Raw genomic sequence first — 24194 nt, 5'->3', positions numbered from 1 at the left:
CTCTCTAAAAACAGTGTTTGTGCTTTGTGATTTCATCTGTTGATTTTATCCGTAATTATGCCCTTTGTTCTCTGTAAAGCCTTTTGTTTTGAACCTCATTAAAGGAGCCGGTTCAAAACAAAAAAAATCAGACAACGGTCAGAATACTGAGCAGAACAGAGCTTTGGTTATGATAAAAATATATTATTTGCTATTATTACTATTATTCTATAAGAAGAGCAATGTAAACAAAAACTTACTGAAAATGTAACAATGCGTGTGACTGACAGCCGGGCAGTTTTACAACAGTAGTCGCAGAAACTGCCTCCTGGCCAGCATTTAAATAGCCTTGTTTGATCTCCCTGAAAACCAGCATATCAACAGGCATGTATCCTGAAGCAATGAGCTGAACTTCAAGACTTGGGTAAAAGACTAGAATTTAAATTATGGAAATTCTCGGTTAATTAGCCCTTGATTTGAATATTTCCCATGCCTTTCTCTTTTGCCCTCATTCTGGATGTGTGAAGTGTCAGTGTAGATGGTCAAGACTGCCAGTCTCACAGCAAACCTACTCCTCCAGTATCTGTCCTTCCTTGCAAAAGTTAACACCATCTCAGCCAAGGACTCGCTGCTGTGAACTCTGAGCAAAGCATGACTATAAGATGCAAGTACAAGTCTTCAGCAGCCCTGCTGCTCCACTGTTGCACATCTCAGGGCTGAGCTGCTAATTAGGCTAAAAACACTGCAGAGCACAGCATCATGATTGATATCAAAGCAGCTGTCTAGAGGGTGGAAAAGAAAAAAAAACAGCTACTTCAAAACCCCTTTACAAATTTTTTTTATTTTATTTTATGATAAATGGAGAAAAAGAAGCGTCCGTTCTGGCGGGCTTCTTCACGCCCTTGGCTTTGTTTCCCACTTAGCATGCAGACGAGGCGAACGCACAAACACAACTTGTCTTTTAATTTTGTCCTCAGTGGAAATGCTGATCTCCCCTTGTCGATGGTGACATTTTTTGCTTTTTTAGCCCCTCCCCCTGTGGCTGCCTTCATGCCGCACTGTGCACGTCTGTGTGTGTGTGTGTGTGTGTGTACATGTGTGCGCATCCCTGCACTGTCACTGTCATCGTTGTTAACAAAAGCAACTTTTTAATTAAGAGACACTGAGCATCAATCAAGACTTTTAGAGATGCCATCTGGGATGCCTGCCGAGAAGTGAACAACAAACATCATGAATAACGTGCAGAAACATTCACACAGAAAGGGCTGTGTGCTGAAAAAAGACAGGAGGGAGGAAATGTGACAACAGCAGAGTCATTCAAATGCAAAAGAAAAAAAACGGCTTCAGACGAATGAGAGGGTTCTGTATTTCATTACTGACCAGTTGCTACTGGTGGACTAGCATACTGCTTAAAGATTAGAGAAGCAAGCCAACAAAGATGCTATCAACAACAATTTCAAGGCTAATTAAAATGTTGCTTTTGATAAGGTGGTGATTGCCCCCAGCTGCAAGAGAAGACTTGGAATTTTGTAGTGCTGAGAAAGAAAATATGTGGTAAAACGTGTAATGTGGTGGCCCATTAAACTGTAGGACTGTTATTTGGCACAACAGTAAATATCACAATATATGCAGTAACAAATGGTGACATTTCATTACTACACTACTCTCTATTTATCTACATTTTTAGCAGTATCAAAGCTTTTTTTTCTCCAATTTACTCCCACGATGCATAAAAATATTACTGATTATTTCACTCAAAGCTCATCAAGGTAAAGTCAAGTGGGACAATTCCAAAAAAAATGATCCCACAAAGAACAACAAAGAACATTTAGAGTAAAGGCTGCACCAATGGACAGCAGGTTTCACTTACCTCTATACGCTGGGAGTTCACCTTCTTTCCTTTTTTGTTCCAACTAACCTTTGGCTTGGGGTCACCTGTTGCCTGGCAGACAAAGGAGACCACACCCCCCGAGACACCAATCTGGTCAACGGGAACTTTTGTGAAGCGTGGTAGTGCTGAGGAGTGAAGACAACAGAGAAAGAGGGAGAGGACAAGAAGAGAGGGAGATACATTAGTAGACGAAAGGCAAATGCAGCACCACCGGAGCTAATGCCATTCTTATAATTACATTTCTGAAAATACAGACTTTTAAATCCCGGTTTAAGTGCATGCATCCATAGAGAGAGACATGCTAGTACAGAACGTCTCATCAACCTCCACTTGACTCTTCACTTTCAGTCTCTTACTCTTGTCTCCATAGCACAGTGCTGCATCTTAGTGTTACAACATCAGAGTTCTGCTGGGCTGGGTAGAGAGCATTGTGGTGTGAATTTATATGTAGAGTCTTTGCTAAGGTGTAGACGATTATTAGCTTAAAATGATTACCCACAGCGCAATAGAGTACAGCTTAGCATACTACCGGCGTTGCTGGGAATACATCAGCAAAGGCAATTAAGAAGATGAGACAGTAAAAATGAGTTTTTGTTTTAATTTGACGCTATTTTTTTTCAAGTGCTTAACATGACTTTTCCTGCTGGACAGAGTATAGCACTGACGAAGCCACTGCAGCAGTTCAATTCTCACTTGCACTAAAACATACTAAAAATTGATCTGCCCGGGAAAATTGATGCTTTTGCCCATCAAAAGTTTGTAATTTTGGTGCTTTTGGAGCTGGAATTTTCCCCTCGTGCTTGGGTTGCAGCAAGTTCAAGACAACAAGTCTGATAGAAAGAGAGAAACAGAGAGAAAACAGACTCCTGGGGAACTCGTTAAAACGGAATCATACAGATATGTGGGGATGATCAAACGGCCAGCGCATAACGTCGAATTAATAATTAAGGGACCATGGGCCAACACCAGTCTCCAGGCACTGCTAAACACATATGAAGGAGAGTTCCTGCATTCATTATCTGGTAAAGAGATATATGCAATTGGAGAACGAGGTAAGGGAGAATAGCGTTAGACAAGGGGAAGGAAAAGAAGAAGGGCGAGAAGAGGCACTACACAATCCAAATGTTTCTGATGCAAATATCACAGCAACAGACACATGCTAACGTTAGTCCTGCTGAATTATTGGGATGAGTGCTTAGAAACATAATACAAATGTGTTTAATCTTCATAAGAATCTAAAGTAAAAAAAAGCGCAACCTTGATTTATATTCCTTGGTGATGATCTGCAGATAAAAGGCTGTTTCAAAAAGCACCATTATGGCTACATGATAAAAAGAAAGACTTTCAGCTAATAACAACTATTAACATTAGTTCATGGCTAAAAACAAGACTCAATAATATTATTTGTGATTTAATTTTTCTTTTATCGAGACAAGTGTTTGGCAGAAATTGTTCTCCTACTGCAGATGAGCAATTTTTCTCACCTTGCTGCTATTTCTGTCCTGCTTACCATACTTTTTTTTTTTTTTTAGGTCTATTGGTGCATGCATAGCTCAAGGGATAGTGCTAGTGGTCTCTATAACATTGTGTTTTTTTAAAGTGTAAATGGTGTTGCAAGACTTTAAGATTTAAAGCACTAATTTGATAGTAAACTTGGTTTTCGTATATAATAAAATCTCTTCCTGCAGTCTGTGAGAGATGGATATTGTCCACACTGAGCTAAATAAATATTATTACAATAACATCACTAACTTCAGAAGCTTATCCTATGTTTATGATACATGCAGAGTATGTATTTTACAAACCAGTCCATTCTGAATACAAACCTGATGTTACTTAACGAGCTAATTTAGGATTTAAACATAAAGAAATTTCAATTCGTCAAACAATGTTCTCCAGCTCACAGAAACAGTACAACATGGATGATAAAAACAATGAATTTACAAAAAAAAAAAAAAAAAATCAAGTAACACTCAGTTGTTTATATCACTAGAGAGTATACTTCCTATATCTACGGTTAAAGGTTGTGGTATGATACAGGTACGGCATCCTTTCTTCGCCATCAAGGACCAGGCCTGCTTTATTTGTGCGGTGCATACAATGACCCTTTTTGGCATTTTACACTTTCAATTTCCATTCTGAAACTGCACAACACAGCTTTACACAACACAGCTCCTCTGCATTTGACCTCCCCCTTACAATGCGCTCTCTGTTGAGACAGAAGAGGGATTTACACAGATCAAGCCTGTGGCGGTGGTTCTGCTGAAGGACAGCATTCTTTGATTAGTTTTTCCCCTGGACCATTTGACATTTCCACCCAGTCGCCTTCTCCACCTCTCCCTGTCTCACTTCATAGGATGTGAAAAATGTACAATAAATGCGACTGTTTGCATGTGCGTCTGAGTTGAACTCGTGAAACATGCAGAATTTTCAGAACTAAATAGTTTTCAATATTATCTCAGCAAGGTTTAAATAAAGCAAGACAGCTGGGGAGCTGAGAGGAGAACGAAAAAGAGTGTGACCGCTGGGAATGATGGAAGGACAAGTGCAGCAGGAGGTGAAGAGGTCAGTGGTAAAGAGAACACTGGAACAGAAGAGCAGAGAAGGTGACAGGAGGTCCAGAGACTCGAGGAGAGGCTGTGAAGAGAGAGTGCTGCATATTTCTATAGCAAGAAAGCTTTTATAACTTTCAGTACCTATTGCTTTTTTTTGTTTGTTTTTTTTTATTTGCATTTTTCAGTTTTTTTTTAAATGCAAGAGATCAAACGGCCAGTTAATACCTTTTGGAAACAGTAATATCTGCTGTACGTGCTGCAACATCTTAAACTACTTGGCGTCTGGTGTACATTTACCCCTTATCAGCAAGGCATTTGCGACAGTATTCATTGATCACGCCACTAACAATAAGTCTGATTTCTAAGACCTAGATTTACATTAACTCTCATCTAAAGCGACATTCAACAACAACGAAAGGAAGAGTGACCACGGTTTTGTCCATTTTCTGAAAGCCGTCCTAGATTCTTCTGAATAGAAGACATCCATTGCCTGAGGACGAAATAAAAATGTAAAACGCAGCTAAGAATGTCTATCACGGCCACCAGCTCAGCTTTAAGGCGGCACTCACAGCTTGACAAAAGCTAATGCTAGTGCTAGAAAATGGAAAGGTATTTGTGCAAATGTAAGACACAATCTCTCTCTCACGATGAGGACATCAGTCTACGGCCTACAGATGTCACTGCTGTCATAGGTTAATCCCTGGGCGTCACTGTTCACAGAGACATGCATCTCAAATTCAACCTCTACAGAGATTACTGCAAGGCATAAAATTGCACATAATTATATCCTACTGTCTGAAACTTTTGTCACATAAGTACTGGCAAAAGTTTTAACTCTAGCTCTGCTCTCCTTCCTTGTATTTTTAAGGGCGTATTTTTTAGACTTCGTCTCACAAAGTGAGTTTAATGTTCTTTGCAAGTCAGTAGCATTAATTAACTTCCAGTCAATTCGGGTTAGGTAAAGTTGTCCGGACAGTTTATTTAGATGGACTCCCAGTTTAATTGAATGTAGTTCTTGTTTTCAATAAAAACACTAAAAAAGTGTGTTTATTAAGACAATATAGGAATAAAATGAATGGTGGGCAAACGTATTCTGCTGAGGTGTTTCTGTGTACCTGTCTGCATATGTTTGACTGGCCTTGTGAATGTCTATAAAGGTGCAGTTACTGCAGGTATGCCGTGTGTGATTGTGTGAACTCTGATGAGCATAATTAACCTTTTGTTCTGTTTTTCCCAGCTGTGATCCTCTGGGCTTTTGCTGCCAGTTACCACTGACTCCAAGTTCAATTTGAACTTTGCCAACACCAGTAATTGCAGGGTAAGAAAGGTTGAACGGAGCCTGGATTTAAAGTGCTTTGCAATAATGAGTAATGGCACAGAGTGGGCTATATCAACAGATAAAATTGTTCACAGTGTTTCCTGCATTGAATGGCCTGTGTGATGACGATATGCACTGACACCAGTATCAAATAATATCAAATGCAAGTACAAAAACTGCAAGTCTCTGGCAGCCTTCTTGCTCATTAAGGCTACATTTAGCACCAAATCCTCCAGGCTTCCTTTGGTCCAGTGGCTTAAAATAGCTTTCAGTTCATTTTCATGAAGGCAAAACATTTAGAAGGTTCTCTTTTGAAATAGTAGGCAGGTTATATTCCCACTAGTGCCACCTTTTCTGAAAATATATGCACTTCTATGGCTCTAAGGTAACTTGCATGACAGTCTCCACGTACTGTTGTTCGTTATGTTACCAGAGATGACATTGAAAGGACACTGCACCCACAGTGGCCATTTGTCCCTTCTACCAAAGTCTCCTTCTATTCACTAAGCTTCCCACAGACAGACTGAGGTACAGCTTTGCCTAGATAAGCACACAGAACCTGTCTTTATCTGCCTGGCAGGGGGACGTGGCCTAAGCTAAAATAACCAGCAATAGGGGCCCAGCTATCTTCACAAGGCCCCGAGAATAGAACAGATCCACGCAAACAAGAGTGAATAGAAGGAGGAGGAAAAACTCACACTGTGCACACAGACGCTTGTTTAGCTAATACAGCAACCACCTGCTACTGGCCGCTACCTCTGTTGGACCCGATAACACAGAATACACCAGCACTGTGATTATAAAGTGGCGGAGAGTGGGAGGTGGGAATGTGAATATGAGACGGCTCCATTTACAGTACTTTACTGTTGTCGTTTGGTGGGGGAGGAGGGGTGTAAGGGAGGGAGGGGACTGGCTTTATGACTAATACTGTAATTGATGGAGAAAAGCTTCTCGGGTCATAAATAGGAGCCATTATCCTCTGAATTAGCAAAGTGGGAGACAAAATGATGCACAGCCATTCAGTGATTTGCAGAGAATTGGTAAAGGGCACTTGTTATCCATCTTGCTACAAATAGGTATCTTTCACAGCACACAGGACATTTACCAGCATGTCTAAAAAGTACATTTGGTACTATGAGAGGTATTACAACCAGCAAATCAATTTCACTTCCTCCTGGCAGCTGCAGGATCCTGAGAATAGGGTGGTCAGGATGGAGATGCAGATTAGTATAACATTAATTTTGCTTTTTTCTCTTCTTCTTCTTTTTTAAATGCCAATTTACTCATAATGACTTAAAAGTGCATATGTGCAACTTAATGCACATCCCACTCACGGCCCTTTTATCTAAGCAGACACTCTAAAGCCTGTCTGGCAGGGATAATCTTAAGTCTACTTTGTTCTGCTTACACAGTGCATGCGAGAAAATACAAACCACAGTGTGTCACAAATTTAAACAAGTCAATTTAGTGAAGCTAAACTAAGATTAAACTTAATTTCCGTGTTACCCAAACAGCAGACACATGATCTACAGGGGTGCAGTCAATATACTTTGGGGTGGAAATTCAGCATCTCAACATTAACTTTGATTTTTGGCCTAAAACCCCCATCTTACTAGGTAAACTGCTAGTCTCTCTTCAGTGTGGGATGTTTCCAGGTGCAGACGGGGGCTAAGAGAATTCAAGGCATCGCAGGCTTGCATGACTTAGGCACAGCAACCACAGGGTGAGTAAAAGGGAGTGGAAGCTAACAGACTAAGTGAGTGACCTGAGACAAGGGCAGCTGGAAGCCATTTATTAATCCTTACACAGGTTCCTCAACGGAAGCCTTGTGAATTTTACTTCTTCTAAAAACATCTTGTTGATTGAAACCTCCCTTTTAGTCATGTTGTCTAGAGCTGCTGAAAACAATGACTGAATTTAAGCTTTTAGGAGGAAGCAAAAGGTCAGCACTGTAAAGGAACTGAAAGCACTTGATTCACACACATATAAATAAAAAAAGCTTCTCTGCAAAACTGTTTCATCCCTTTTGTTTTTGTAAAACATCACACATTAAATTACCTACATTTGTGTCACTTTGTAACTTGTACGATGTAACTATATGCATCATAAATCCATAAAGCTAGCAATCCTGGACTTAATCAAAAGCCTTGAACTTTATCAACAGATGTGTAAGGATGGAGGGATAGAAAAGAAAAGCAGGTAGGCAGATAGACCTTTTAGCCAAATGCACATTCAATTGAATGAGTGAATAGACCCACACATGCAAACGCACACCCCCCAGGCTTAAACAACCAAGCCCCATCAATCAGGACCGATTCTCACAGGCTGCCTGGGCAGGGGCCATCACCATGGAAACCAAGCCTTTACTTGAAAACCGCTTTGCTTTGTCTTGTCTGGAGGTTTTCGCACACAATCAGTGCCAAGCAAGCCCAGCGGGCCAAGGCAAAAAACTTGACCCAGACAAGAAAACACAAAACAAGACAGAAAAAGTTATGCCTGCTGTTTGTAGTTAGAAAACTGTAAGTTAAGATCAGCTGTTATTAGACAACATTTTCATCTCCAGCCACAGTGTCGGTGTGTGACACGGGTTATTTTCACTTCTTTATTTATTCCTTGTTTCCTTTTTTCTCTCTTTCCAGTCATAACTGATAAAATATTAGCTAAATTGTGAAAATCTACAGCATCCATTATGTACTTAAAATGTGTATTGATTATATAATGATGTATTATGCATATAATTCTCCTTCATCAGTTGCCAAGGTGCTTTTGAGAAGTATACTTATCTTATAATAGTGTTGCTGATGGAGAAACCCTGTAAATGTGTTCTGCCTGGATTTGGGCTTGAAAAAGAAGCTATATATGTATGTATATAGTCTAAAGTCAGCTGCATATGTTTGGGTTATACTCGATTCGTAGGCAGAAGACGACAGAAGAAAGGCTAATTGAATTTCTGTGTTGGGGTGGTTTTGAATGCCTTGATTGAGCAGACAGTGAAAATTATATCACAAATTCTTCCTTTCAGAAAAAAAACCAAACTAAGGACACATGACGTTACCTCTGGATAAATGTGGAACTAATACATTTAAAGCCAACATGGCATGAGGCATCTAAAAGTGAACTACTGAATGTGTGCCATATTTTTTAACTTTACTTGTTGACCACTTCACTTCTTAAAAGTCCATGGGGCATTGTTCAGGATGTGGGAACCTAGGGTTTAAAAAATAATAAATGCGTGTTGGTATCCAGAGGTGAAAAACAGCCTGACCGCGCTGCTGTCACAGGGAAGCTGCATTTCTTAAAAGAATGGCACACTTGTAATATGCACAAATTGGTCCCACTGAAACCATTGTTGAAGGCTAAAGTAAAAAGCTAAAGTCACTAAGTATCCTTCAGCCCATTGGAAATAAGTAGGTGTGATTCCTCAGAGAGAGAACGGAAATTAAGCTTAAGTATGTGCCTGATTTCAAAATGGCCACAGAGCGCACACGGATGAGGCGAATTGAGAACAATTTTGTGTCATTTAGAGACTCACTTGAGGCAATTGACACTTGTTGGCTCATTAAATGAAGAGGACACCTCAAATTGCCAAAGGTGTTATAGGTCTGATCAAAACAAAAGACAAAACACAAAAGAGGAGAAAGAAAATGAAGCGGGAACAGGGTCTAGCATTTCAATGAAAACAAAACAGCAAACGCTTACTGCATCTTTCTCTGTGTTTAAAGTTATATACAAAGAAAAACACCCACCTTTGCAATCTCAGAAATGAGTGTTTTAAATAGATATTTCTTATTTGGAGATTCTTTTGGAACCATTTCAGCAGCAGACATGAGTCCATATAAACAGAACAGTGCAACATTCTCACAATTAACTTAAATTAAGCATTAGAGCATTAGGGGTGCATTTTTTTGTTTTTATTCTTTGCACTTTTGTCACTGAGGAACAACACAAGAATATATGACATGACAGGTGTAGAAATCCAGATTAAATGTGTAGTGCGAGTTAAAACATTAAGATTAGAAAACAAGATGCCGGTGAGTGGGTCGGAGGGATTAAAGCATTTCTGTCTACTACTTTTAAATGTACAGCTCAGAGATTTCAACCTCTACTCTGCAGCAGCAGGCTTCTTGAAGCAGCAGATTCATGTTTGTAACTCAATTAAAAATTAACTTGTTTTCTTCTCATTTGAGAGCGGGAAAAAAGTGCATAGAGTAAACACAAGGACCCAGCATGCAACAGCAGGGTGTACATAAAGTTGAACTGACAGAACTAAATCGAGAGCCTCAAACACAATTTGACTGGAAAAAGATAAGGAGGGAGTTGAAGCAGGCGGAAAGAAAAAGAAAAACTGAGAGAAACAAGAAGCGAGGAACCAAGAGGTGAAGATATTGGAAACATGAACAAGAAAATGTTCTCCACTAAGGGGCTTCATTTTTTTTTTCAATTGGCAGCTTCAAAGGAATATAAATAATTGAACACCCTCACCCCATCACTGAGAGTTCTGGCCAATTACTATTAGAAGTCCTTTGCCAAGAAAGCAACATTTGAGAACTCTAACAGGCAAAAAGAGAGGAGGAGGAAGAAGTGAGGAGGAGGTGAAATGCCTTTAAAAAAAGATGACAAATATTCTGGTTTACCTGTTAAAAAACATTAGCAGAGAGTAAGAAAAAGTTTGGGGTTTCTATATACAAAAGAACAAAATAAAAGAATTCAAACTTTGAACTTGAGCGTAAAACAAAACTTATTTCTCCAAGCGAAAGTAGAAAAAAAATCCACGTGAATTCTATCGAGATCTGAAGATCCTGTGACAAAACAGTGTTTTCACACCTGCGCTGTTCAGGTAGTTTAAATCGAACTCAGGTTCGTTTTCCCATTGGGTGCGGTTCATTGTGCAGGTGTGAATACAATTTTTAAAGACATGTAGTCACAATAAAAATACAATATGGCAAGTTTAATCATGAAAATTATTTGATTTTTATAGGGCTCGCATGGTAACATGTTTGATTTAGCCTTTTTTTTTTTTCCCCTTTTTGAACACCGGATACTCTTCCTGACGTGGCTCCAAAGGGATCTGTATCTCCTCCCGGGACTGAACCAGAATCCCTTTGCTTGTTAGCTGAATCTGTAACCCACTGCACTACAGAGCCAACCAGAGGTTTACAAAATTGTAAACACTTCTCATTAGAGCCCAACTCACATGTAATGGACATCTATGTATATAAATTATTTGTGACAATCAATTTCAGCAAGTTAATAAACAATGACCCCATTATGTCCCCTTTTAATCATGTCATTCATGCTTCTAAAGAGTCCAACACGCTGACAGTGTTATTTGTTTTTTTAAACCCTTATATCGGTAAAGTAGGCCTCTATTTTGGGTATCAACAGAGACTCTTTCTAAATGAAAACAGCCTGCCCTTTTAACCACAACTGTCTGATATAGTTAAAACTTTATATTCTTTGTGCTGGATGCTTTTCTACCTTTAATCGTGACTTTAAAGCATTTTATAAAGATATGAAAAATTACTCATTCATTAACTACATTTCTTTTGTCACTGGTGTAGTCTTTGTATCATCAGTGTCTGAGAATTAATTGGCTTGATTAAATGAACTAAAAAAAAACAAGAACTCAAACAAATCAAAAAGAAAGCAAATCATATGTAAGCAAAAGTATTGTTGTTGGATGATACTGGCATTATACAAATGTTATACTTCCATAGTTTATCATTATCTTACAGCTACCTGTGAAAAGGCTCAGGTGTAACTCTATGCATAAGCATATTTCAAACTTTGCACACACACACAAACATTTACATTTGTGTACCTGAACACAAATGTATGCAAATACAGACATTCACACAAGCCAAGCATTATTATGGTTGGGGTGGCAGGATTTATTGAGCCATATTTCTTTCTCTTTTGATTAAAAATGTCTCCTTCTCACTGTGATTTATGAGTGTAAATAAAAGGAATGGTGGGTAAGGGGAGATGGAGAGAGAGAGAGAGAGAGAGAGAGAGAGAGAGAGAGACGCAGAGAGAGAGGGGAGGGACGTGAGAGGTGGGGATGACATCATGCTTTCAGTTGGGCTTTTCTGCAAAACGGTGGCATCCTTTCAGTCCGGCAAGTGGGAGTGAAAATAATTGGACAACTGCACTACTGGGCTGTGTGTGTCTGGCCATGAATGTGGGGGTGAAAGCCATTCAAAGGGAGGAGAGGAAGGTAGCCTGTGCGTTTGTGCATATATTTCCAAGCATAATAGTGCGGCCCCCAAAAGAGATGAAAAAAGGGAGTAGGACAGCATGTATACATGTGCCTGTGTTTGTCTTTTTTACCCCCAAAAAGGGAGAGCAACAACAACAACAACAACAACAAAAGTACAAGCATGTGAGTGAAACAACAGGACAGGGCGAGGAAGTCTGACAAAAACCAGCAATCTCATCTACAGACAGCGTAGACAAAGATGGGCAAAGAGCCCTACTGTTTTGAGAGAGTGAGAGGGTGGGTGATGGCAGTGGGGTACGGGGGGCTAATCGCCATCAAAGATGAAGCAGATTGCACTGATTGTTATTTAAACAAGGGGCGAGCAAACAGAGGCTGCGCGAGGGAGAAACGGAGTCGTAATAAACAGTCGGCGAGTGGACAGAAGACAAGAACATTCTAATGAGCCACATATTAAGTTCAGGGGCTCTAAGACGTTTACTTTTGCTCCGCATTCGTCTGTGGCCTCGCTGTCAGCGAGAACAAAGACATCTGTTTGACATCTGTCGGAGTGCAGTTTTAGATATTTTTTGCCAGCTGAGCTGAAAGACACTCCAATTATGTTACCAGACAGTCAAACCACTGTGCAATCAAAGGTTCGCCTCTGTTGGAACATGAGGAAAATCAAGCAATCGTGTCATCATGAACCACTAAGAACAAATTCATTGAATGTCAAATTGGAGATAAAAGAAAACGCGGAGCAAACAGAGTGGAAAATATAATATTCCTCTTAAATTATTCACGGTAGACAACAAAAGTCAGGAATGACTGTGAAATAACGTGTCTAATCTGTTACCTCCCATTTTAAGGACTTATCATTGACATATTCCAGTGCTAATACACAAACATTTAGCTATATACATTTAGCTCATAGAAATCTCCCTATGTACTCTGTTACTAACTATGGAGGACACTGCATACAGACAAATACAATGCCTAAATTAGGCAATTATTCTGTGATATGAATCTTTTTATATGAAAATAAGTGCATTGCGAGAACATCATCCAAATATCTAATACCCACACAATGACTTACAGGCTATCCAAACAGGAAGCATCTTATTCTATCAGCCACGTTATTCTATCATGACAATGCTATCTAACATCATACTTTCTGGCAGATATAGGGTGGGTTGTTTACAAAGTCAGCAGTTTGATCCTTGGCTCTTCCAGTCTGCACGTAGAACTATCCTTGGGCATGACTCAGATCCCCAAGTTAACCCTGGTGTATCCATGAGTGTGCACATGAATTTTAGCATTGGTTAATGTGGCTATATACAAGGAGAAGTCCATGCATCACTTAAACAAGACCCCTGTCTGTATAAGCCGTGTTTTACACGTGGCTCCAGTGATGTAAACATATAAGTGCCCTGCAATTCCAGTAGTGGAACTTAATGCCTATTCCACGTTTGCGTAGATACAAACACACAGGCCAAAGGATTACCTCTACAGCTAAATGAATATGGCTTTGCTTTTACAAACAAACTTTTTCTTTCCTCTGTCTACTCTAAAGCAGTCCCCCCTAGATAAGATGTCAACAGACATTAGCATGCAATCTTTAAATGCAAATGTGCAGTCGCAAAATGCAACAAAAGCATCTTGGAAGTGTTCAAAGTAAAAAAAAAGGTTCACCAAAGCTTATATAATGTCCCTTCCTCCCCCTTTTTTGTGATTACTCCTCTTTTTAATAAGTTTTCAGATGTGAGTGATGAACCTGTTAAAGGCACCGAAATTGAGAAGTTGTCAGTTTCTTGGTACTTACTGGCGTTGGAGCCGGTGAGCAGCAGTGATAGCAGCAGAGTGATCACAGGCAGCAGGACTTGCAAGGAGATGCGCAGGGCACCACTGGTGGCCATCTTGGCTCTGGTTGGGAAGGGGGAGGGGGAGGGGGAGGGTAGGGTCGGAGTGACCTTTGACCTGGCCGAAGAGCCGAGGCCCCAACTGCACGAGGACGTGTGGGGTCTTCAAGCAGGACAGCTTGACGCTCTGCAAAAACACAGAAGAGGAAATAAATATGAATAAATAAAAGTGATGAACCCAAAAACACTTGTTACCTGTATTACTTTGTAACAATCAGATTTTGGTCACAGTACATTAATCATACACAGTACATGATCATACTTCTTAGCATTTATATACTTTGATACTAAAGTGTCATAACAATTTCACTTTTGCAACAGTTCCATATAAAACTTAAAAAAAAAAAAAAAAGTTCAAAGATGAAAGGTCCTAAAGTATATGCATTAATTTTGACAGGACACTTTTGGCCTTTTCCAGTTCCACAATGGTGGTTTTGCCCATAACAAAAAAAAACAAAAAAACACAGGTCACGACAGTCAGCAGCACTTTCTACAATCCCTCATTGGCGGTGACACATAAATGGAAGTAAGCTAACAGGTTATCAGTGACACAGCTGGGAGTAAATGCGCCACATCCCCAAACTTTTAACATTCCCATCTCACAACCACTGTTTTCTCACATCCCTCAATTAGCAGGCCAGGGCAGCCGCTGCTTTCTTTCTTCTCCGCCTCCTAATCGCCTGATCTTGTCGTTATTTGCTTATCTCACCGCCTTGTAATTATACGGGCACCTGACGATATCCCAGGCATCGTCTCTTTGTTTTACTCAAATTGCCATTAATCCCCCAAGCTGCACAGAGAGACCAAGGAACCCAGGATGACACCCACTACACTCCCACCCTCCCACCCACCCACACAGGCACTCCTCTTCTCATTGATACGGCTGGTGCTGCACACAGTCACCACCAAGTGGTAATACATACTCTATAATTAACAAGATATGCATAAAGAGACACACAAAGAGAGAACTAGGAGCAATCACGACAATGTGATGAATATGTGCTGACATACTTTTACCACTTACAGAGAGATATTCAGTGTCATGCTCAAGGACGCTTAAACGCAAAGCTCTGTCTGTCTCAGCAATCAAGCTGTGAACATGAAAACCCAAAACCGTGCACTCTCAGAGGACCCAGATCACAGGACAAAGTGTCAGCCAGCATCTGCCCTGCTTTGGTGTCCTTGTGCAAGACGATGAACTCCCCCAAGCTCCAGGGATTCTGCTTAGCTGAGGTGACACAAGGGTGGCAGCGATTTACTAGAAGGGAGATTAACTACCTTGCACTGTAGGTGGTTAACAAGGGTACAAGTGAACTAATTGTGTAGACGACGTACAATTTATCACTGTTTTTGTTTTGTTTTTTGGCAACACGTTGATCTTTGATATCTTTGAAACAATAATTTTCAAAATGTCCCTGAAAAAAGTGTTTTTACCTGCTGCACAGCTCAGGGTTTTAATGAAAGAGTTATTATTCAACTACAGAGGCCAAATAAGTGAAACGAAAATACTTTAAACATTCAGAAAAACATTCACATGGGTCAAAAGCACATTGGCACACAAGCAATCATGGAAGTTCAGGGATGCATCACTTCAACGCGTACTACACTACATCACTTAACTGAGACATGATATAATGAGGTTATCTTGGTGACCTTTTATTGGGAGTAGAAGACTGGGATACAAAAGCTTCCATTACCTTAATTCAATGAAATAAAATGAATAAGTAAAAACTAAAATAAATAACTTAAAACAGATTAAAATGAAATTAGACAACCGTACCTACAGGTTTGTGATTTTAGTCAGGTATGTCAAACAGTTAAATTCTCAGGAGAGTTAAAACGGTAAATGTAATGCAGCTGTTTTGCTGGGCTCCATTTTTTGACTGTGGCCTTGTAAGAGGCAGAAAACCAGGGCTAATTGCAGTGTAACTGAGCACCCCAGACAGCAGGCATTTAAGAGTGCCCCACCCTTCACAACTCCTGGACCAGGCTCACATAGCAGACACACGCCGCTGCAGGCACACTGAAAATTAAGCCCCAAACACATAGAGCCAAATCCATATATAACACAAAATCTATTCACCTCTAAACCCCCCAGTCCTCCCTATATGTAATGAGCAAGAATGTGGAAAATATGTAAGAAAAACGTGGCACAGGCACACTTACAAAAACACAAAAGGCGCGATTAACAATAGGTCTTTTGTGGCGACACCATACCAAGAACGAGTGGGTGTTTTTCAGAAGCTCAGCTCATCTTTCAACACAATACTACACGCACACGACCAACATGTGTCCTCGCTTTTTTTCTTCTTCTTTTCCAGGAGGGCCAGTGATGTCATTGGTAAGAACCGAGTAAAATACACATAAACAGAGAGAATAGAGGGGGAGTAAAAAACAGTCTAGAACTTATGAATGATGGCTCTATTGTTCTGACTTAAAACACTGGGGTAGATAGAGAGAATCTCATGTATCTGTAGGGAATAACTCTCTGTTCACAACATGCCTAACTTGTGATTTACGGGTCTCCCCTTAGGACATGGCTTACTATCATCACCTCTGGTTGCCATATAAACTTGACAACACAACTACATCAGCTATTGTTGTTGAACAGCCTCACCAAACATAGCCTAAGACCATATGGGTGCTGGAGATTAACCATGGACGCTGGGTATAGTGCTTCATTCTGTCTTCGTTTTAGTAAATGGAAGACAGAGATTACACAGACAAGTGTGCATGGAAAGATGAAAGTTGACTAAAAAGAGGCGATAAAAAGTCAAAGAAAATATTTGGGCTAGCATGCACCACCGAAAATGATCTTTAGCATGTCTTAGCAAACTAACAGGGCGATAGGAAAAAGTTATTTCCTTCAAATCTCTCATAGGTGTTCATATGTGTAGAGACTCAAAAACAAAAAATTCACACCATTTTAAAACTCATCAAGGTCAATGTGCAAGAGACCACTCAGGTAATCACACAAAATACACCTGTACTGATGTTTACCATGGCCATTAACTCCAAGCTGGCAAATATCTGTAACTTTACCCACGATCTGAAGGTAACACAGCAAATGTTAGTTAGCGTGCTCCAGTTTAGTTAATGTTTATGTTCATTCAAATTTTTATTTCTGCAGATGGTTGATCTGTGAATCTAGATGTAAAAAGCGACTGAATAAGGAATCTATTGCATCTAAGTATTTGCAAATACATAAGACACAAACAGAGAGTAGAATATCTAAAGACTGTCTGACACACATGTATCATTTATCAGTGAAAATCCCCTTTGAAGTAAACTAAATTAAAAAGTGCTGCACACTTTTTGATTAAAACCTATACAGAGACAAAGTCTATTCATTACTTTGGGCTATTCCCACTGATGGGCAATGAATATATTTTGAAGCTAGAACTTTTATCCCATGTGAAAACTGCCCATCACTCGAGATATTAACCCAGAGCCAAGCTTCAGTAATTACAGCCAAAATGGCAGCACAATTTCCACTGAGTGGTGGCAGTCACTGGCTATTAGGGACTCTCACTTTGACATGGTCAAGCTTTAAATTCGGCTCGTTTCCCCATGCAATATTGATACTAATGCATTTGATTACTAAGATTGAGAAAGGCACTGAGGGGAAGGGAAGATGGGAATCCACGGCATAAGCATGAAATGAGAGTATGACAAGTTGATATAAAAAGTGCACATATGCACACGCGCACACAGCCACAATGCACTGCAAAAAGTCAAAAAAATAAACAAAAAGCAGAAATGAATCCTAAAAAAAAATAGTTACAGGTATGTAAGTATATGGAGACCACGAGAGTCACAACTTCAATACAAGCTGTTTTTATCCACTCATGCACTGTACTGTTACAAAGATAGTAACTGTAATAAACACACAGATACACACACACACACACTGAAGATGTGAAGTTGCATTTACACTGAGAAAAACTACTTATAACCTGAGGGACCACATTAATAATCCCTTTTATGTGATGAACAGTAAGCTCACTTCAGACACACGGTTAAAAAGACCACAGTTTGGTTGGGCTTCACGATCAAAACCGAGTGTTTGATGTCTAGACTCTCAAAAAGAATAATATTTTCAGTGTTTGTACTCCAAAAAGTAACTCTGGGGGCTTTAGAAAGAGTGAGTTTTTCATAGATTGCCAGGTTTCCAGAACGCCTGTAACACCGTCTAATTTTGCCGGGCTGTAGAACACTGGCAGCTCACCATCCGTCCAAAGACAACGATCAATCTACTGCAAAACAGCCTATTCATATATATTTAACTCAGTCATCGCTGACATAACATCAAGGTCTTCTGTTTACAACACAAGCGTGATCAAAGCTTTTCTAATTCCTGCAACACATTACTAGTAACTTTAATATGTCAGTTTTTAACTATTAAAAATCAAAACAACTGAAGGAGATATGTTAAAGAAGAAGGAAATACTGGATTTAAATGAACACGACGGGGCAGATGCCAGCCCCTCCCGTAGGATGATGATAACAAAAACAACAGCAGCAAAAAGAATCCTTTTCCATCACGCTCACACTCAAACTGTGCTAGTTGCTCTTTATGCTTAGCCTTCAAGCTGCTGTCTCTCTCTCTCTGCAGTCTTTCACCTTAGATGAAGTTTTTATGCCTCAGCCTCGTGTTACAGGCTTTTACTTCAGCCACTTTACTGCTTTTCATCGATTCACACCTTATAGAGGAGCAACAACACAAGGATGCAAGACGCTGAGCATTCAGCTGATCGGGAGCCTGTACTTGTGTATGAATGCGATTGAGTGATGTATGAGTGACACTATGTTTGCAAGCACGAAGGACTTTATTTAATCAAACTAAGATCTGCATATTTTGCTGTTTCTTTGTAAGCGTTTGTGGAATGATTTAAGTATGAATGCCCACATAGTTCTTCTGTGAGTTACTCTATATGTCTGTCTCTGTAAGAAGCAGAGCTACACAAGACACTCGCCCAGGCCTCAGCTATAAAACAAGTCTATAGAGACCATCTGTTTTTTACCACGCTGAAGTCCTAACTGTATTGATACCATGTGTCACTGGTAAGGAACACCACCAACCAGCTACACACACACACAGGCACGTACCCATCCCCTGTATCTTAGTTTTCTGCATCAGAATTCTATGCATATTAAGGCCAAATCTGAGATGAGGGTGTGAAGAAAGGTGTGTTTGTCTTCTAAATATTTCCTGATCAGACAAGTCATCGTTCCAATCTTCTACAGTGTCTCTGTTTTATTTTTCTTGCCCATTCCCCTCCAATCCCTCATTTCCTCTCTCTGCTTCCCTTCCCCCTTGAACTCATGCATACTAAACTATGCTTGCATTGCAGATGTTTGGTAGGAAATCACATGAATTTGCATGGAACTGCAGGACTATTATGTAAATGCCCCAGTGTGTATCTACCTCCCAGCCTCACTCTTTCGTTGCCACCCGCTCCGTGCAGAGAGATCAATGTCAAAGGAATTTGAAAAAAATGGTACACCTGTCATTCAGCACATGTAGAGAAGCCCCGGTGGAACAAGAAACGCTCACATAAGGAAAGCATATTAGATATGCAAGACAGTGTTGGCATTTCCATTAAATGCAAAAGGCAAACAGAAATCTGAAAACAAATGTGATAACGCTACATGTCTTATACATTCAGAGCAGGAATCCGAGCCAGTAGAAATGACAGCGATGTAAACAGATACATTAGAGACACGTTCCCAATTTATGAGCGGTTCTAAAGTTGCCAGTTTCCACAAGTCTGAGCTGCCCAGCGACACCAGAGCATCCCAGGAACACCCTGAAACCAACCTCCACTGACATTTATCCACAGCATATTATACTGTTACAGTGATGAATGAGCACAATTTTTGCCCAAAGTGAAGACTGTTTGCATAGGTGGGGAGAACTGCACTGCCTTGACCTCATTAAGGGACTGTAGAACGCCCTCCCCTGGCAACCTCTCCATGGAGTAGCTTTCCCATGAGCCTTTGCCCTTAACTGTTCCCAGTCTCCCAGTTCCACAAATGATGCTTGACACTTCAGAGACACCTTGTGTCGGCCATCTGCTGTCCCCCTGAGAGCACCATAACCTTTCTTTGGGAGATGCCGTTTGAGCCACAGTTTGCCTGCTAAAATAGATTTTTCTGCAATGCAACACTAAAAATAACTTTAACTGTATATTCCCGGTATTAGAAGGTAACTTCCCCTTCCAATACAGGCAGACATTATATACCGTTTTTAAAGCTCAGCGTTTTGTAAATTTGTGTTATTGGTGTTTGGACAACCTTCACAACATTTTTTTTAAATGGAACGCCCCCCCAACATTCGCTGTCGGGTCTGACTTCTTCTAAAAGGAAGTGCAGATTTACAAAAAGATCTGAGACCAAATTACCACAAGCCCACTGAATCTTCAACTATTTGTTTTTCTCGCAGCGTTGCTCTGAGTTCGATCAGCAGGAAATGGGTTTACTCTGAACATTATGAGCCACTGCTGTCCTTCCAATAAACACCCAGGGCTGTGAGGCTTTTAGCTGAAATCCACCTCTGTTGAGGTTGAGTGCACAGCAGTAAGCATCAGGCCTGTGCAGTCGAGACGAACGGATTGGCAGCTGGGAGGCTTGGGCACCAAGCTGACCACCGAAACCCAGACTTTATTGCACAGCCGTTTTGTTTGTCACCGAGGGGTGACACACTATCTGTCACCTATGTAACCTCGCCATACTGTGACATTACAAGTTGGCACATGAAATTCACACACATGTACACTTTTGTCTGGCTCTCTTCGTCTGTCGCCCTGGCAGCCAGTGATGACAAAGGCCTAAATTTACAGGTGGCAGTGTCTGGGATAACCCTGGTAGGTCGAAAGGGTATAACTAAACAGTATAAAAAGTAAAATAGAGGTATTTAATTATAGGACAAAGTGAAAATCACAATTTTATGTTGGAGAAAGGAGGTGCAGCAGTTCTTTATATAAAGAGGCAGTTGTTCAGGAGTATATGTGGTGGCAAGAAGAGGTGGGGGAAGGAGGGGTTGGAGAAGTGACATCAGTTTTTGGCCTGCTGCCCACAGAGTCAGACAAGCATCGCACCAACTAGCCAGCAGCTTGAATGCCCTTTAGAAATTGCCACAGGAGAGGGAGAGAAGTTTCTGAAGGGCGGCTGGGACAGCTGGGGAAGCACGCTTCATATTCATTCTGGAAATGGGATGCGGGTTGGGGGGGTGAATGAGATTATTCTAAGTGATCAAGTAGGAGGCAGAGGAGGGAAAGACTGGCAGTCCAGGGTGTTTAGAAAGATTCCTCTCTGCAATTGGCAGGGCTTACCGTGTAACATTTGCTGTGTGGTTTGAGAAGTTTCATTTCCAAAATGAGACATATACCATTTGAAAAACTGTGACACCTACACAACAAAATGGCTACTGGCACGTTAATAAAATTCACAACTGAGCTAAATTGGCGCCATCCTTGGCTCTTCGCTCCGAAAAGTTGAAATTTAAGACATGCAATCTATTTTTCTATACTTCTTTATCCGTTTCCGAAACGAGTGTGCCATTCCATTTGCATTGCAGTTTCACTGCACTACAAATACAACCTGACAGATTAGAAAAGAAACAAAACTCTCGTGGCCAACTTAGCCTTCTTTTTCTGCTTCACATAACGGAAATCTGAAAACGTTGCTGCATGGCACAGATATCATCTAGTAAAAATCCTAACTAACTTGTGCAAGTAGAATGATACAGTATTTCTGAACCTGATAATCATGCCTTTGACTCCTTTCAATTCATTTATTTATCTATAAACATAAATAGGCCTCTTTTCCAGCAGCATCCATCTGCAGCAAATTGGGTCCATTATTTGGTCTCGCAACTTCAGGTTTCAAAAAATATGATTTTCATGCGCACTGATCAGTTAAATATAAAACAGGGGTGCTCTTTAGGGTTCATATCTGAGGCTCCTTTTGTCCTGACAGCTTTTTAATGAATTCTGTATTTCTCAAATGTGGAAAAAAGAGAATAGATGAGATAGATTTGTGTATTAATATACAAAGATTCACTAATACAGGGACATATACAAATGGAACAAAGTCGTTTAGTTTAAAAAAAAAAAACCTCCATCCACTGTGGTCATCTTTTCAGCCTCCTTTTTTAAGTATTTAATTGAAAATTGAGTTAATCCTGGTAATTTCCGAAACTGGGCCAAAGCCCATCAGCAGGCTAAACAGTATTTAATAACCTCACTGGGGGAGCCAGAATTAGGATTAAACTTATTTTGTGTGTGTGTCATTAGGGAAGGTGCATTTTAATTTGCACTTCTCTGTGCCATTATCTGATTAATGACAAAAAGGATTGAACATGAAAATGTATCGCCACGAGAAATTCACATTCCCACAACAATTTAGTCAGAAAACATAACACACAACACTGGACATCATTAAACGTACTTCAGGTATTCCCATTGAAGCCACTGCTCGGATTAAGTTTTATACCCCACCCCCCAAAAAAACACTAATTTGAGGTTTAATTCTTCTTTTTTTTTACATTTTCACCGGTGTTTGGTTAGGTTTTGTCATTAAGGTTTAGAGGGGTTCAAGAAAAGATGCTTCCAGTTAAAATACGATCCTTTACAATGCGAATTAAGACGCCGAATTTCTACCATCTGTAATAAGCTTCTACTAGTTTCTTCATTTCCACAGTGAACAGTCAGACAATAGTGATGGCAACAGCAAAGGCATTTGGCTATCCTCTCATGGCATGTAGTTCAGACTTTGGGGGATCAGACTGAACGTGACTAGCCAAATGGTTTGTTGCGCAGTCCCATCTGGGAAGTTGCACTTGGAAACTCTTTGGCAAGGTGGAGGCACATTTAAAAAAAAAACTATATCAACCAGGTAAGCTGCTATAAAATGCGCCAGTGTAGACAGCTAGTTAGTTAGGCCAGTCCACATAGAAAGCACCTGGCACAGATATTGTGACCAGAGATGACAGAAAGTCAAAGACTTTCAGTAACTTCAAGCGATGACAAGCAAAGTAACTACTGCAAAGAGGATCAGGGTCTCGAGTAATACTTTTCTCCACTTTGAGGCCAACAATCAAAAGGATTATGAAAGAGAGAGGTTAGAGTTTTATCTAGACAACCAAAGCCTTGAATGTCTTCTTACAACCACCTATTTTTGTTGACAAGGCAATGCACGACAAGCGAATCTCTTGCTGTGTAGCAAGTAATGACATTTTAAACATGTCATCTCACCTAAACCATGCTCGTAGCAGCAACCTTATGGTCAGAAATTTCTCACATGACACTAATTGGTCCTAACCAAGTTCTAGCCTACAAGCTCAAAGCTAGAAGCTTTGGCAATTTAAATTCCCTTGTGATACTGATCAGTGCAAATCTCTCATTGAAACAGACACAAAGGTGTACCCGATTCATTAACGCGAGTCAGGGACTCCTTAAAAGCACTGGGTACTAGCAGCTAGGAGTCTTTCTGTGTCAAATAAAACCAACCCCTGGCAAGTTATTCTGCATTGATTTGGCAACTTTTCTCCACTTTCTTATTGCCAAAGTAAGCGTAACACTGTTTTTGAAACCTCCCTCTCAGTTCTCAAAAAAATAGAAGATGAACAACATCCTCTGCCTGACTGAAGCAGCAGCAACTGCTCTGTGCTAATGTGCAAAATGACTGTCTTTTGGGTTTGTTTGGTTTAAACAACACTGGATCTGATTATATGTTTCAAATATACAAGAAAGACAATAAACATGGTATCATAGCAATTAGCGTTGTGCAACACTATGTGGAGCGGGCTGTGTGTTACCAGAGTGTCTGTATCCCTGTCAATCTACTGCACTGCAGAGACCCGAAACAGATGGCAAGGCTGACCCACTCTCTGCCTCCCTGCCTGTTTGTGCACCCGTCACAGTCGTACCACCAGCGTTCCCACTATAGTGGTACGGACAACTGTTTTTTTACAGTCACTTTAAAAAAGATCTGAGAAACAGACAGGAACAAATGTGATGCTTAGACTTGGGAATTCAAATGCTACAAATAATCAAAGACAAAAAGAGGGGAAAAAATTGCACGATTACTTTACAAAGAATGACAAAAACATGAAAACATGAAAGTAAAAGATCCACTTTCAATTCAAACAAGGATTATAATACTATCACCCCCTAAATTTTCTGTCTACATTGTATTTTAACAGGAAAAAAGTTATTCAAGGAGTAACTTGCCAATTCAGGCAATGTAAGTTTTCAACAACTAGCTGCAAAGACGACTTACATATTAACTGAATTACATGCCAACTTACTTGCCAACTATTTTATTCCACTGA

General features: G+C 40.2%; 1 protein-coding gene across 4 annotated transcripts in view; it reads right to left on the bottom strand.

Annotated features, from left to right (window-relative positions):
• The window catches only part of ptprsa (protein tyrosine phosphatase receptor type Sa), a 169650-nt gene that overhangs the window by 112108 nt on the left and 33348 nt on the right, over nt 1-24194 (bottom strand). For all 4 annotated transcript variants that reach the window (XM_039598497.1, XM_039598498.1, XM_039598499.1 and 1 more), the window contains exons 2-3: nt 13762-13985; nt 1850-1995 (exon numbers count right to left, since the gene is read on the bottom strand). In XM_039598497.1, the coding sequence (XP_039454431.1) occupies nt 1850-1995; nt 13762-13855 (240 nt within the window). In that variant the 5' untranslated portion in view covers nt 13856-13985. The remainder of the gene's footprint in view (nt 1-1849; nt 1996-13761; nt 13986-24194) is intronic.

This window comes from Oreochromis aureus, linkage group 15 (genome assembly GCF_013358895.1).
Source record: "Oreochromis aureus strain Israel breed Guangdong linkage group 15, ZZ_aureus, whole genome shotgun sequence".
Classification (NCBI taxonomy): Eukaryota; Metazoa; Chordata; class Actinopteri; order Cichliformes; family Cichlidae; genus Oreochromis; species Oreochromis aureus.
Note: the sequence above shows the minus strand (reverse complement) of the source record. Positions and strands in the feature narration are given on the sequence as shown.